Below are 12,779 nucleotides of genomic sequence, written 5' to 3'. Positions count from 1 at the left end.
TACCACTGCCAAACCGGACGGTTGACTATTCTATTGCTTACTCCGCTGACCTCTTGTTACCAATCAGGTTGACAACCACGAATATACTCGGCCTCAAGCCCCGCGACTGAAGCTGCTCTCCTGCAACCCCGGACGCTTCCTGACCTTTTGCCAGGTCCAGCACAATCCTGGTGACTTGTACAGTTCTTTTGGGTCTGCTTTTTCCTATGGTGCGCTGAGCCTGTTGTACCTGCTCAATAGCTGCTAACTCTGGCTGAAGGAATCTGCCAAGTCCAGTCCCAACACTGAGGACTCTGGTGAATATGTGCAAAGGCTGGACTTGGCTCTGTTGGGAGGTGCAGGGTGCTTGACCATAGTTTCTGGTAGAACCTGGTTTTCTGGAACTCATCTTGTCTGTCTGAGTTTTGAACTGTATTTGCTCATAATGGTTAGTTTTCCTATTTTGCCTCCATACTTTACCTGTATCCATGTTCTGTGTCCTCACAGGTACCCCCATTAAGGCAGGGATTGGTTGGATATGAAGAGCAGGACAGGTACTTTTGTTCTCGAGAGGCACAGGAACAATAGACATGGGTCGCAATGGTCACTGACCCTAAGGAGACTGTGTCAGTCCTGACCATTGTTGGGAGTTGCTTATATACGTTCCTAATGACACAACCAGTCTTGTGGCTACATTGAGCTTTCCTGCACTCCTCTTCTCCAATCTGAGTCACCTGGACACCCAATGCAGATTCTAACTGTGGACAATATGGACACTGTGTTAGTAGAGCCATTACAATGATCTCTATTCAAGAAATGTACTTTTACATGAGACCTTGTCTCGATGGAGGGCCACAATGCCATTCAGCTTTCCAGGTTGGTGATAGGGGGGTCTGGAAACTGAAATCCAGACGTCTGTAGAGTTGGACAGATCGGGAACGTTCATAACACTGAAGAACTGAACGTTGTCTTCTGCACAGGACATGAGGTCAGATAAAAGGTTCTTCATCTGCTCGTATTTACTCAACATCGCCCCTTCTGTCTGACCGATGAACTGTTCTGCAGTAATACCTGGATGACAGCAAACAAAGATATTGGTTCTCAAACTTATACTATTAGAATAAAAGGCATTGGGGTAGATTTAATAATGACTGAGCATCAAAATTCTGGTGTAAAATTGCAGCAAGTTTTGGGGATTGACAATTTGTGCCAAAAATTGTGCCAATTTTTAAAATTTTCCACCAGGGAGCGGGTAGAGCAGAGGCTCGGTCTCCACAGTGGGACTTGTCTCCCTTCAGATAATAGTAATAGCTTTGCCCCAATGCATTTCTACTTATGGTTTGTTTGTTCAGCCAATCTCCCTCTTTCATGCGCTAAAGTAACAGAAGACAACTGTGATGATGCTCATGGTTGTCCTCCTTTCACTACTTAGGACTACAGTCACACTTACCTTTTAGCCTTATGGCAACGGCATTGCTGGCCTCTTCTTCCATCATTGTAATGAGTACAACCTTGATAATGGAGACCACATCTGGCCACACTCCGTCTGTCACCCTCACCCTGACTTTATAGACACCCGGCATCGCCCCTTCCCGTATGGTCAGCAAACCAGATGAATCGTGGACAGAAAAGATCCTGCCAGGTTAACAGTGAAGACTTCAATATTAAAAGAACATTATATCTGCTCCATAGAAAAATATAAGAAACATGAAAAAGAAGATAAGACCGGTGGTCTCATCATGTGATCGCTCTGATCACTAGGTCTTGTGAAATCCAAGCTGAAGTTCTGGCCGTACATATTCAGATAGAGACCACTGCAGAGTAAATGAATGACCAACCACGCAAGACAGTGGTGTAAGATATTAAGGTATGACACAAATATCCCAGTATTCTAGATCATTGCATAGATTGGTTTGAGCACCGTCTTTGTCTGGATCCTTGTTTGCACCTTGTATTTACCTTGATTTACTTTCCAGATGATACATTTTGTGCTCCCAGTCATCTAGGTCGGGTGCTGGAACCTTTCCCAGGATGACTGTTGGAAGTATGCCTGTTATAGAAGACAATATATGAGAAACCCAAGTCATAATATCTGAAATTTAGACATGTTAAATTCACATTTTGAAGATCAGTTCAATCCAATTGCATAATCTGAGACATCTCAAACAACATTTTGTAACAGTAATAGTTAATCAGTCAGACTGTTGTGTTGCTGACAATAGAATAGACTAATATAAGTAAAGTTGACACAAGGACAAAAAACTAGAACCTGATCCTCGTATTGAAACCACATGCTGTATAGGAGAGGTGGCACATGGGCAGCAAGGGCAGACCTGGGTTCAAATGCAACCAAAGACAACATCTGCAAGGAGTTTGTATATTCTCCCTGTGTTTGCATGAGTTTCCTCCAAGTATTCCAGTCTCATCCCACCGTTCACACCTGAGCTTAGTCTCCATTTGCGGTTTCCCTCCCGAATTGGCTAAAAAAAATGCTCTGCATTTTTTGGGTGGAAAACCGGCGGACCCCATTATAGTCTATGGAGTCCGTGGATTTCCGCAGGCAGATACTTTTTGTCAGCAGATTAGGTTTCCATTAATGGGGACCCCATAAGAATTATGTGTCACCCTTCCATTGAAATCTATTATAATAATGGATACAGATTGATAAGAACACCAAACCTGGGTTTCTCAAAATAAATCCTAAAACCTGTCCGAGGTCGGATGCCAAATCAAATGAGATAACCAACATGGCTACTTTTTGTTGGCACTTTTGCAAAAATAACAACTGGAAAAAACCTGAAAAATTTCTATATTTTTTTGGACATAAAACTAAATAACATAACTTTGGCTAAATACCACTTTCAATAGGTTATGTTACGGTATATTACCCTTATACGCGTAGACAGTACAGTCCATGTGTCCAGAAGAATGAGGATGATCGTTTCTGTCTCCTATCAAGATTGTTAAGGTGTTGGTCGATGTCAGCGGAGGACTTCCACTATCAGATATTAAGATTGGTAAGTAAAAAACTTTTTGCAGTTCTCTATCAAAACTACACAGAGCAGTGATCATGGCGCTTCCATTGTGGAAGTCTTTTAGGCTGAAGTCAGTGGTGCCTTCCAGACCTGTCAATAAATAGAAGGCAAATGGAGGACCATTTTCGGTTGTGTCATTGTCCACGGCATATAACAATGTGGAGGTCTTGTTTATTTGCACGACATGTGGATACTCCGTATTTTCCCAAATCATGGGGCTGTATTGGGCTTCAAATCCAGGAGCATTGTCATTGATATCTTGAAGGCTAAAGAAGACGGTTGCAGTTCCAGTAAGGGCTGGCTCCCCCATGTCAGTAGCCAATACCACCAGTCGGTGATGGGGAGATATTTCCCTATCTAAGGGATTGGAGACCACAATGTAACCATCCCCAACAAGTGAGAAGAGACTCCCGGGATCTGAAGAGTTCAAAATGTGGTAGGAAAATACTCCATTCAGTCCTGAATCTAGATCCATGGCTGATACCTGAGTCACTGTTGTGCCAACTGAAACGTCTTCTGGCAGTGGAGCAATGTCGTAAAAATGTGGATAGAACACGGGGGCATGGTCATTGGAGTCTTCGACATGAATAATACAGTAGGCGATATTGGAGAAGTCTACGTCTTCTACTTTTATTGTCAAATTAAAGGATCTCTCGTGTGGTTTTTCATAGTCCATTCTCTTCCTAAGACGAATTATACCCCGTTTATGGATTTTATCTGTCTCTATAAAAAATTTGCGGTCGTCATCTCCTCCAATAATACTGAATACCATCATGGCATTTTCTCCTTCATCGTTGTCCCAGGCTTGGAGAATAGCCACTTCACTGTTTATACCTAAGCTTTCAGGAACAAAGGCTGTGTAAATCTTCTGCGTAAAAACCGGTGCATGGTCATTGACGTCTGATACAAGAATGGTGGCAGTGCCGGTCCCGATTAGTCCTCCTCCATCTTTCGCTTCTACCACAATCAGGTATCTGTCCTCCTTCTCTCTATCCAAAGAGCCCAGTATGGTATAGATGGAGCCCGTAGATGGATGAATTGCAAACAAATTAAGGTTTATTTCATTCTTGACATTTTGGACTATTCTGTAGGTCATAATGGCATTCTTTCCAGACTTAGGATCATCCAGGTCTAATGCTGTCATCTCCATGATTGTAGTATCTGCCGGGGAGTTCTCTGGGATGTATCCCGTGAAGCAGCCATCATTTGTGCAAAGGAACATCGGTGGGTTGTCATTGACATCTTTAATATCAATAATCACATCGGCAAAACCTGTTAGGCCTTCACCATTGTCGTCTGTGACAAGAACAAGGAAGCGCCAAGTAGAGCGTTGTTCACGGTCTAGCTTCTTGTGTACGGATATTTTTCCATTGAACTGGTCAATGACAAACTCACTGTTGGCACCTTGTCCATGTAAAGTATATCGGAGAGCACTTTGATCGGCTTCTTGATCAGGATCGGTGGCTGAAACCTAATTGAGAAGAGAGTATATACTGTATACACCATTTCCCTACAAATTTGGGTACAAAGAGATCAATGCTTCCCAAAAGTTTATCCCATAACTTTCTACTTACCTGCAGCACAAGCACTGGGAGATCCGTCAGTTCCTCCAGAATGCTGTCATGATATTCGCTCTGTGTAAAGACTGGAGGTTCATCATTGAGGTTGATGACATTGATGACTACTATGGTATGATTCTCCCACTTTCCATCAGAAGCCACCAGCCTCAGCTCAAACTGTGTATCCTGCTCATAGTTCAGTCTCTGGGTAATAAATATTCTTCCGATCTCTGGTTCCACATCAAATATCCCTTTGGCATTTCCGTTGGTGATTTGGTATCTTAGTTTGGCATTGGCACCTGCATCAAACAACAGAGGTTTACCCCAAAATCCACATAAAACCACTACTACTAATCTTATAGAGCACCTAGGATGTCATTACAAAACAAGAGTCAAAATATCACTGCTGATGTGGAGATGATATATTAGATATACCGTACACAGGCTGTGCCCAAAAGGAAGAAAAATGGAATCCATAATAAAGAGGTTACCTTCATCTTCATCACTAGCGCTTACAGTCATTACAACATAACCCACATCCTTATCTTCTTCCACGCTGGTCTCATATTTCTGCTGCGGGAACGTCGGAGCATTGTCATTGACATCACTTACGAATATTCTCACATAGGCCGTATCTAAAGAGAAGACAGATCACAAGTTGTTTTTACATTTAGGTGTCTACAAGAGATCAGCGAACACCGTTCGATTGAATAGGTATTCCATTGAATTTCAGGCCATTCGAGGTATTCGTTTCCAATCGAATACCACGTGGCATACGCAGTAAAAATTCGTATCTCCTCCCTGGCGCGTTTTTTCCACCAATAACTGTGCAGGGGAGGTGGGACAGGAACTGCGACAACGGAGGGATTGAAAAAAAATTGAAAAAACCCATTGGCTGCCGAAAACATGTGACCTCCCATTTATAAGAACGGCTGCCGCCATATTCATCAGATTTGTGGTCAGAGATAGGGAGAGAAACATACAGTATCTGCTGAGGGCTAGATAGGCATTAGCTTCAGATAGGCAGGGAAAAACTGAAGAACAACAACAGCTCTTCTCAGAACTATACACTGCAGGGACAGGAGTCCAGGGATACAGAACAGTTACTAGTTGCTATATACGTGCAAACCAGCTTTTGTTAGGGGTGTCCCCACCACAAAATAGCAGGAATACAGAGCAGTTACTTCTTGCTATATATACACGTGCAAACCATTCTTTAGCTTAAATTTGGGTTTCTGTCCATCCATTTGGGGAAGAAAGAAGGTTTCCAGGTATTTTCCCACGTTGATAGAGGTTTTTTTGAGTGTGCAAAGTGTGTAGTTGTTAGGCTGTGATGGTGGGGTAAAACTGTGACTTGGGCTTGTTAGATGCCCCCAGACATGCTTCCCCTGCTGTCCCAGGTGCATTCCAGAGGTGTTGTCATCATTTGCTGAGGTGTCATAGTGGACTTGGTGACCCTCCTAAGTCGAATGGTGGGATCCCCTGAAACGAAGCATTTTTCCCCATAGACTATAATGGGGTTCGATATTCGATCGACTAGTCGAATATTGAGCGGCTATTCGAAACAAATAACGAATAGCGAATATTTTACTGTTCGCTCATCTCTAGTGTCTACCTCATTTGGACTTACTTCCATTTAATCTACAGCAAAAACACTATAAGGCGATCACCCCAAGTTGCAAAAACGTGTACCTGCAAAGTGGATGGAATTCTGGCTAATCCCATACACACATTGCAGAAAAAATTCCATAACAGAAAATTTGCAATTACAAAAATTCTGCCTTTTTGAAAATCGCATCATGTTGATTATACCTTCGTAAATGCTGGTGGTTTCCGTATAGGTATAAGAGGAGCAGAAAGTTTTAAGAGGAAACCTCTGCGGACTTTCTGTGAAAAACCCTGCAGAAAAAACCACGATGTGTTTCCGCCCCTGTCGTTTTCACAGCGTTTTTTGGCTCTGGCTCACTACGTGGGGGCTTAAGAACACTGAAACGAGTGAAACCCACATAAGTAGATCAGCTAAGTGAATGGGTTTTAAAGCTGACCGCTGGCAAGCCGTCCCCTGTCCAGTTACCCCGGGGTTTAGGACGGAGATCCCTGGGCAGACAGTGGTGGTAGTGTAAATGCCCCCTAAGATGTGCCAGACCTGTAGCAATTTTGCAATGATAAAAAATATTGAGACTAAGGATGGGTTCACACTAATATTATTGGGGTCTACTTCTGTCATCCATCACAGGATGAGAGCACCGGATATTAGACAACAGGCGCAGATGGGGGGGGGGGGGGGTCTGTCTGTTTCTGTTACTCTATTTCCATTAATGTCCATTGTTCTCATCCCAATAACGGTAGTATGAACATAGCCTAACATTACATTTCATTACAAGCCATTCAGTTTGACAAACATACAATTCTAGGGATAAGTATAAGGGCTCAAATACTGATCTATATCCTTGTATCCTTGCTCATTAGCAGATATGTATTATGTTAGAAGGAGCGGCTTCCCTAACCTTTATTTGGATATCCTTGCATTCCTGGCCGAGCAGACTCGGTGGAGTCCTGAGACTGAACCTCAATGAGATAAGATGCTTGTTTCTCCCGGTCAAACAACGTTGCTGTGTATATAACTCCTGTTTCAGGATCAATTGCAAAATTTCGGTAGTCTTCATTGACATCTTTCAGGATCCTGTACTGAACCTGCACATAGCAGAAAAATGTAAGGAAGCCATAGAAATACAAGAAACTTTAGATTCCTTCTTCATACTAACCAAATGGACAAGAGAAAGTCTAAGTAACTTAGTATGAGGCCTAACTGATGACCTATCCTTAAGATAGATAGTCAGCTGGGGTCTCCTTCAAGCGGCAGCCACATTCATGGCTCACATGGCTTGTTCACATCTCAGTCTCATGCAAGTGAACTGGCTGAGCTGCAATACCAAGCATAGCCACTGTACAAATGTTTGGTGCTGTGCTTGGTGAAGAGGATGCAAAACACTCAAACATGGTGACCTCTTCAAACAGCTGATCAGCGGGGAATCTGGGTGTCGCACCCAGGGGCGAACCTACCCCTTTCGCCACCGAGGCGAACTACAGAAAGCTGCCCCCCCCCCCCGGAGAAGGGGGCGGAGTGTAGGGGGCGTGGCAAAGCGAAGGGGGCGTGACAAATCGAAGGGGCGTGGTGAAGTAAATGGGCGGGGCTTAGCGGCGTTCGCAGGCAGAGAGCAGGCACGGAGAGGACCTGCTCTCTGCCTGAGCGTGAGGGGAGGCTGCTGGAGCAGCGCTGCTCCAGTGGCCTCCCCAAACCACCGCTCGGTGCTAAGCCTGGCTTAGGTAAACAAAAATGCCGCCCTCCCTGGGGCCCTGGCATAGCGCCGCCTGAAGCTTCAGGTCGCCTCATGGGAGGTGCGGCGCTGGTTGTACCTATGCCAATCTTCAATCGACAACCTATCCAAAGGATAGGTCACCATTTATTGAGGCTGGTAAACTCCTTCAGGCTAAGGCCCCACGTAGCTAGCTGCAGCAAAAAAACACTGCAAAAAAAATTGAATTTTTATTTCTGCAGTGTTTTCCTCTTTGGACTTTTTGCCCTTTCCGCAGGTACAATTGAGATACTGCAATTTTCAAAAAGATGGATATTTTTGAAAGCGTAACTATCCTGCCGTGAATTTTTCTGCAATATGTGGATGAGATTAGCCAGAATCCCATCCACTTTGCAGGTCATGTAGAACGAAGCGACACGCTTGCCACAACGTCTCTGCCGTGGCCATAACACTGTGTTTCTGCAACGTGGGCCCTGGCCTTGAACTCACTCTGGAACAGTCAGATTGGAGTTGCACTTAGTGACTTTCTGTGCTGGTTTATAGAGTGGGGTACCAAATGGGAGACCCCTTTCATAACATCCATATGCCCTAATGGAGTATTACATACAAGCACTGCACATCTCCGTATAGTAATTTGTTTTTTACACAATTTTCAAATATTATTTGCCCCTCTTGTTTCCTATAGGTACCATATACTGTATGTAAAGTTAAGGACCTTCCCATGAAGTCCGGAGTCTTGATCTGTAGCTCTAACTTCTACTATCGATGAACCGATCTCTGCTCCCTCTGGTAAAGTCACTTCATAAGTAGAAGATGTGAAGAATGGGACATTGTCATTGACGTCTGTAGAAGAAACACCAGAAAGGAACAAATATGAATAAGCCCAGACCATCACGTAGGGATCATATAATGAAGCGACAGGGGAAAACCCGCTATTCACATTATACCACATGTATCACAGCTGAGGTCAACACTAGGTTCACTTGTGGAAGACCTTCAACTCCTTACCTATTAGTTATACAGGATAACGGCATTGATAACCCATTACTGATTTGCTCCATAATTTACATTGTTCTAATTTAATATACACAGTCCAGTCATATTAATGTGACCAGCGCCTACTTTTGACGTCAATGTTAAATAACCAGCACATGTCATCAGCCATCTGGGTGCACTCATCATTGTGGAAGGCATGATGGATCAGCACAAGTATGCATCTATCCTTGCGGACCATGTTCACCCCTACATGCAAAATGTTTTTCCTCGGGATGATGGCATCTACCAGCAGGACAATGCGACGTGTCATAAAGCTCGCAGTGTACGTGCGTGGTTTGAGGAGCACCAGGATGAGTTTACTGTACTCCCTTGGCCAGAAAATTCCCCAGACTTGAACCCAATTGAGAATCTGTGGGACCACCTCGATCGGGTTGTTCGCGCCATGGATGTTCAACTGCGTAATCTAGTGAAGCTGGCCACGGCACTGGAGTCGGCATGGCTCAACATCCCAGTGACCATCATCACAACATCCCCTCTCTTCCTGCACGTCTCGCAGCGGTCCGCTCTGCCAAAGGTGGTTATTCTGGATAGTGACAGGTGGTCACATTAATGGGACTGGACTGTGTAGTTAGCATAGTGAACATTCAGCTCTATAATGGCATGGCACTATCATAGGAGTTGTTCCTCCACCATCACATCCGGCAAGCCGCCATTGCTGGAGTCAGAGATAACTCTAATGCCAGGAGATTGTCCCCTTTTTTACAAATTCAGTAGTTACCATGACATGTAAGTGGTGGGGGGCAGAGGTGTAACATGAAGCTTCTGGGCCCCAATACAAAATACAAAGTGAGACTCCAACTGTGCTATCTATAATTGTGGTATCTTCTTGTGTTATAGAGAAGGCTTTAGGCCCCCTGAGACTCCAAGACCTGGTAGCGGTTCCTACTTCTGCACCCCCTATGGTTGGGGGCTCCTACTCTCACTTTTGTGCCCCTCCCCAACTCGATTTTAGGAAACCGAAGAATTGCCATGGTCTATCAATGGCCTTCAGGCCGAGCCATTATACCCTAGAACTTCTCACCGGTCACATTGACGTAAACAGTTGTGAAAGAAGCTAAAGGAACCGTCGCCACGTTCTGAGCTCTAATCCTCAAAGTAAAGAACTTGGTCCCTTCATAATCCAGTGGTTCAGAAACAAGTATGGAGGCCGAGCCATCAGCTCTGTTAGGCTTCAGATAAAAGCGGATAGGATTATTTGTCTCAGGTACAAGGCCTTCCTCCATGTTGAACGTGACTCGAGGATCATCAAGCTGAGATGTAGCTTTCACAGTCTACAATAAATGCAGAGGAGATTATGTGTAGAACATCCATGTCATAATCTATTAGGGTCATACCAACCAATAACACAACAAAGCAATCAACAAAGCAAACAGGGGTCATTTGATATTTTTGGAATTTATATGTCATGTATGTGCAGATTTAGGGCATTATGGGTTTATAGAGCCCTGGGGGCTACTGTTTCTCATTGAGGAGACCCATTAGATACTGTACACTGAGCCTTTAGTGTTACTATTTTTTTAGGGTTAAGGGGATATCGTCACTCCTTAGGGAGAGACCACCATGTAGTTGTGTCTAGTCTTATTAAGCCATAGATGCTCCACTGTGAGGGATCATGGGAAGAATATGCAAATCTGTCTTCCATGATGTAAATAGGAACACAGTGCCTCAGTCACGCAGCCCACTAGGGAGCGACCCCTAGTGGGCTGCATGACTGAGGCACTGTCGTCCTATTTACATCATGGATGACAGATTTGCATTTTTTTGTTTTTCTATGATACTCACAGTAGGGTCACACTAGCGTTCAGATCTCTATCGTTTGGGTCCGCATGGAGAGACCCTGTCCATCTGCAGACCCCCTAGACTATAATAGAGTCCACCAGGGTTCTACCATTTTTATACTGAAATCAAAGGAGAAAAAACTCCTCCATACAAGACTTTTCTCTCCGACGATTTTGGGCAGAAACTGCAACAGAGTCCAACGCAGTTGTGAATATAGCCTTATACACAAGCAAACATCAGTTATTTTTTTCTCTACCTACCACAATCTTTACATCACGAGTAATATTTTCAGGAACAGACACCCAGTATATTGCCTGATCCCACTGAGGAGGCTGATTGAGAACATTGGTGATGGTCACTGAGAGCTCCACACTAGAGCTTCGGTTGCCTCCATCTGTAGCAATGATGTGTCGAGTGATACGAGAAATCTAGGCAAAGCCAAAAGATGGAAAACACAGGTCCATTGAAGTCAATATACTTGTAGTTATCCACCCGTTAAGGGTGTTTTCTGGTCTGATGGGGAGATCATCAGATTGGTGAGGATCCAGCACAAGGACCTCACACTGAACAGCTGTTCCAGGCAGCCAACCAGAACCTATAAACGGGACAGAGCCAGAAACCAAAGGCTCCTTCCACTGTATAAAAGCTCAGCTCCTACTAACGTGAATAGGAGCAGAACTGCAGTACTCCAGCATGGCCACTATACAGTAGATGGACCTTCTGATTCCAGCTCCATCTACTGTATAGGTCCTGGCGCACGAGGCTGCCGTGATCAGTGTGGGGTCCTGGTGTTGGATCCCCACTGATCTGATGTTCACTATTATAATCAGCCCCACTCCAGAAAACCCCTTAACAGAATGCAGATGGGGGTTTTAGTTTTCTAAATAATAGTTACCTGGGATATTGGATAGTTGACATAAACCCACCCAGTGCTGGGGTTGATCTGGAAATACTCTGGTTGTTGAGCTAATACTGTGAATGTAATGGCAGCGTTGACTCCCTGGTCATCATCTAGAGCAGCGACACGAAGGAAACTTGTACCAACCGGTGTGTCTTCACGAAGGAAATCTAGGACGTAAAGAATGAAGAGAAGGTGCGGATGAGATATGACTGAGAAGATCTATGCCACCAGCTAATGTTGACGTGTGGAGTCCACTCACATTGGTAACGACTGTTCTCAAATTTGGGGTCATTATCGTTGACATCAGCCACGAAAATAGTAATTTGGCAGACACCAATCAGGGGCTCTTGGGCTTGGTCTGTGGCGGTCACTGAGATAGTATACTCTCTTTGCTTCTCTCGGTCAAAGCTCTGAGTGGTAGTGATCACACCTATACGTAAGAAGGTAAGTTGACCAGGTAACTTGCATAAATTATATCTGTAAATTGAATTTTTGCTTTATTGATGGTAAGTTGAGTACTTTTATCCTCTAATTTTATCATTTAGATTATTTTTTATAATATCCATGAGTTTATTATACCTGTGTAAGCATCTATAGTAAATGCAGGGATTGCACCTTCTCTATGCATTAATCCATATTTCACTTCACCATTCAAACCAGTATCGGCATCATGAGCTTCTACTTGTAGGACAAAGGTACCAGGAGGCTGGTTCTCCAAAACCCAGGAATTCTCACTATACTGCAAGCACTATGGATGAAAAATAGGTCAGAAAGAGAAGTCAAAGTAAAGAAGATCTGTGAGTTTTTGAAGGACACAAGAAAAATGTCTTACGATGTTGGAGAAGAAGGAAAGTTAATCAGACAATAACTTTGAAGCTTAGTCTTCAGCTAGCCATACATTATAGTGAAAAGTTCTCTGAATCTGCCCATTACGTGGGATCAACTAACAATCTATATGTATGGGGTCTCCTGAATGTCCCTGAACAGCAAGAGTGAAAGGAAAATGGGATTCCTTGGCTTCCACTGGGCATAAGGGATCTGCAAAGACTTATTACCTTGTCCCAATGAAGCAAACAAGCATGCTCTTCCAAGCGTAGGACATGTATATGGAGGAGATCAGAAAAACAGTTAACTTAATGAGCATTTAGCAGAC

At 43.9% G+C, this 12,779-nt stretch overlaps 2 protein-coding genes across 3 annotated transcripts in view; both read right to left on the bottom strand.

The window, feature by feature from the left end:
* Nucleotides 1-12,779, bottom strand: part of DPY19L4 (dpy-19 like 4) — a 149,504-nt gene that overhangs the window by 76,406 nt on the left and 60,319 nt on the right. The window lies entirely within an intron of this gene.
* Nucleotides 1-12,779, bottom strand: part of LOC142200099 (neural-cadherin-like) — a 44,672-nt gene that overhangs the window by 19,850 nt on the left and 12,043 nt on the right. For both annotated transcript variants that reach the window (XM_075270163.1, XM_075270164.1), the window contains exons 9-22: nucleotides 12,206-12,374; nucleotides 11,886-12,056; nucleotides 11,621-11,793; nucleotides 10,986-11,153; nucleotides 9,968-10,217; nucleotides 8,606-8,733; nucleotides 7,081-7,267; nucleotides 5,065-5,208; nucleotides 4,589-4,872; nucleotides 2,868-4,485; nucleotides 1,939-2,029; nucleotides 1,430-1,614; nucleotides 815-1,050; nucleotides 460-737 (exon numbers count right to left, since the gene is read on the bottom strand). In XM_075270163.1, the coding sequence (XP_075126264.1) occupies nucleotides 460-737; nucleotides 815-1,050; nucleotides 1,430-1,614; nucleotides 1,939-2,029; nucleotides 2,868-4,485; nucleotides 4,589-4,872; nucleotides 5,065-5,208; nucleotides 7,081-7,267; nucleotides 8,606-8,733; nucleotides 9,968-10,217; nucleotides 10,986-11,153; nucleotides 11,621-11,793; nucleotides 11,886-12,056; nucleotides 12,206-12,374 (4,082 nt within the window). The remainder of the gene's footprint in view (nucleotides 1-459; nucleotides 738-814; nucleotides 1,051-1,429; nucleotides 1,615-1,938; nucleotides 2,030-2,867; nucleotides 4,486-4,588; nucleotides 4,873-5,064; nucleotides 5,209-7,080; nucleotides 7,268-8,605; nucleotides 8,734-9,967; nucleotides 10,218-10,985; nucleotides 11,154-11,620; nucleotides 11,794-11,885; nucleotides 12,057-12,205; nucleotides 12,375-12,779) is intronic.

Source organism: Leptodactylus fuscus, chromosome 4 (genome assembly GCF_031893055.1).
Source record: "Leptodactylus fuscus isolate aLepFus1 chromosome 4, aLepFus1.hap2, whole genome shotgun sequence".
Classification (NCBI taxonomy): Eukaryota; Metazoa; Chordata; class Amphibia; order Anura; family Leptodactylidae; genus Leptodactylus; species Leptodactylus fuscus.
Note: the sequence above shows the minus strand (reverse complement) of the source record. Positions and strands in the feature narration are given on the sequence as shown.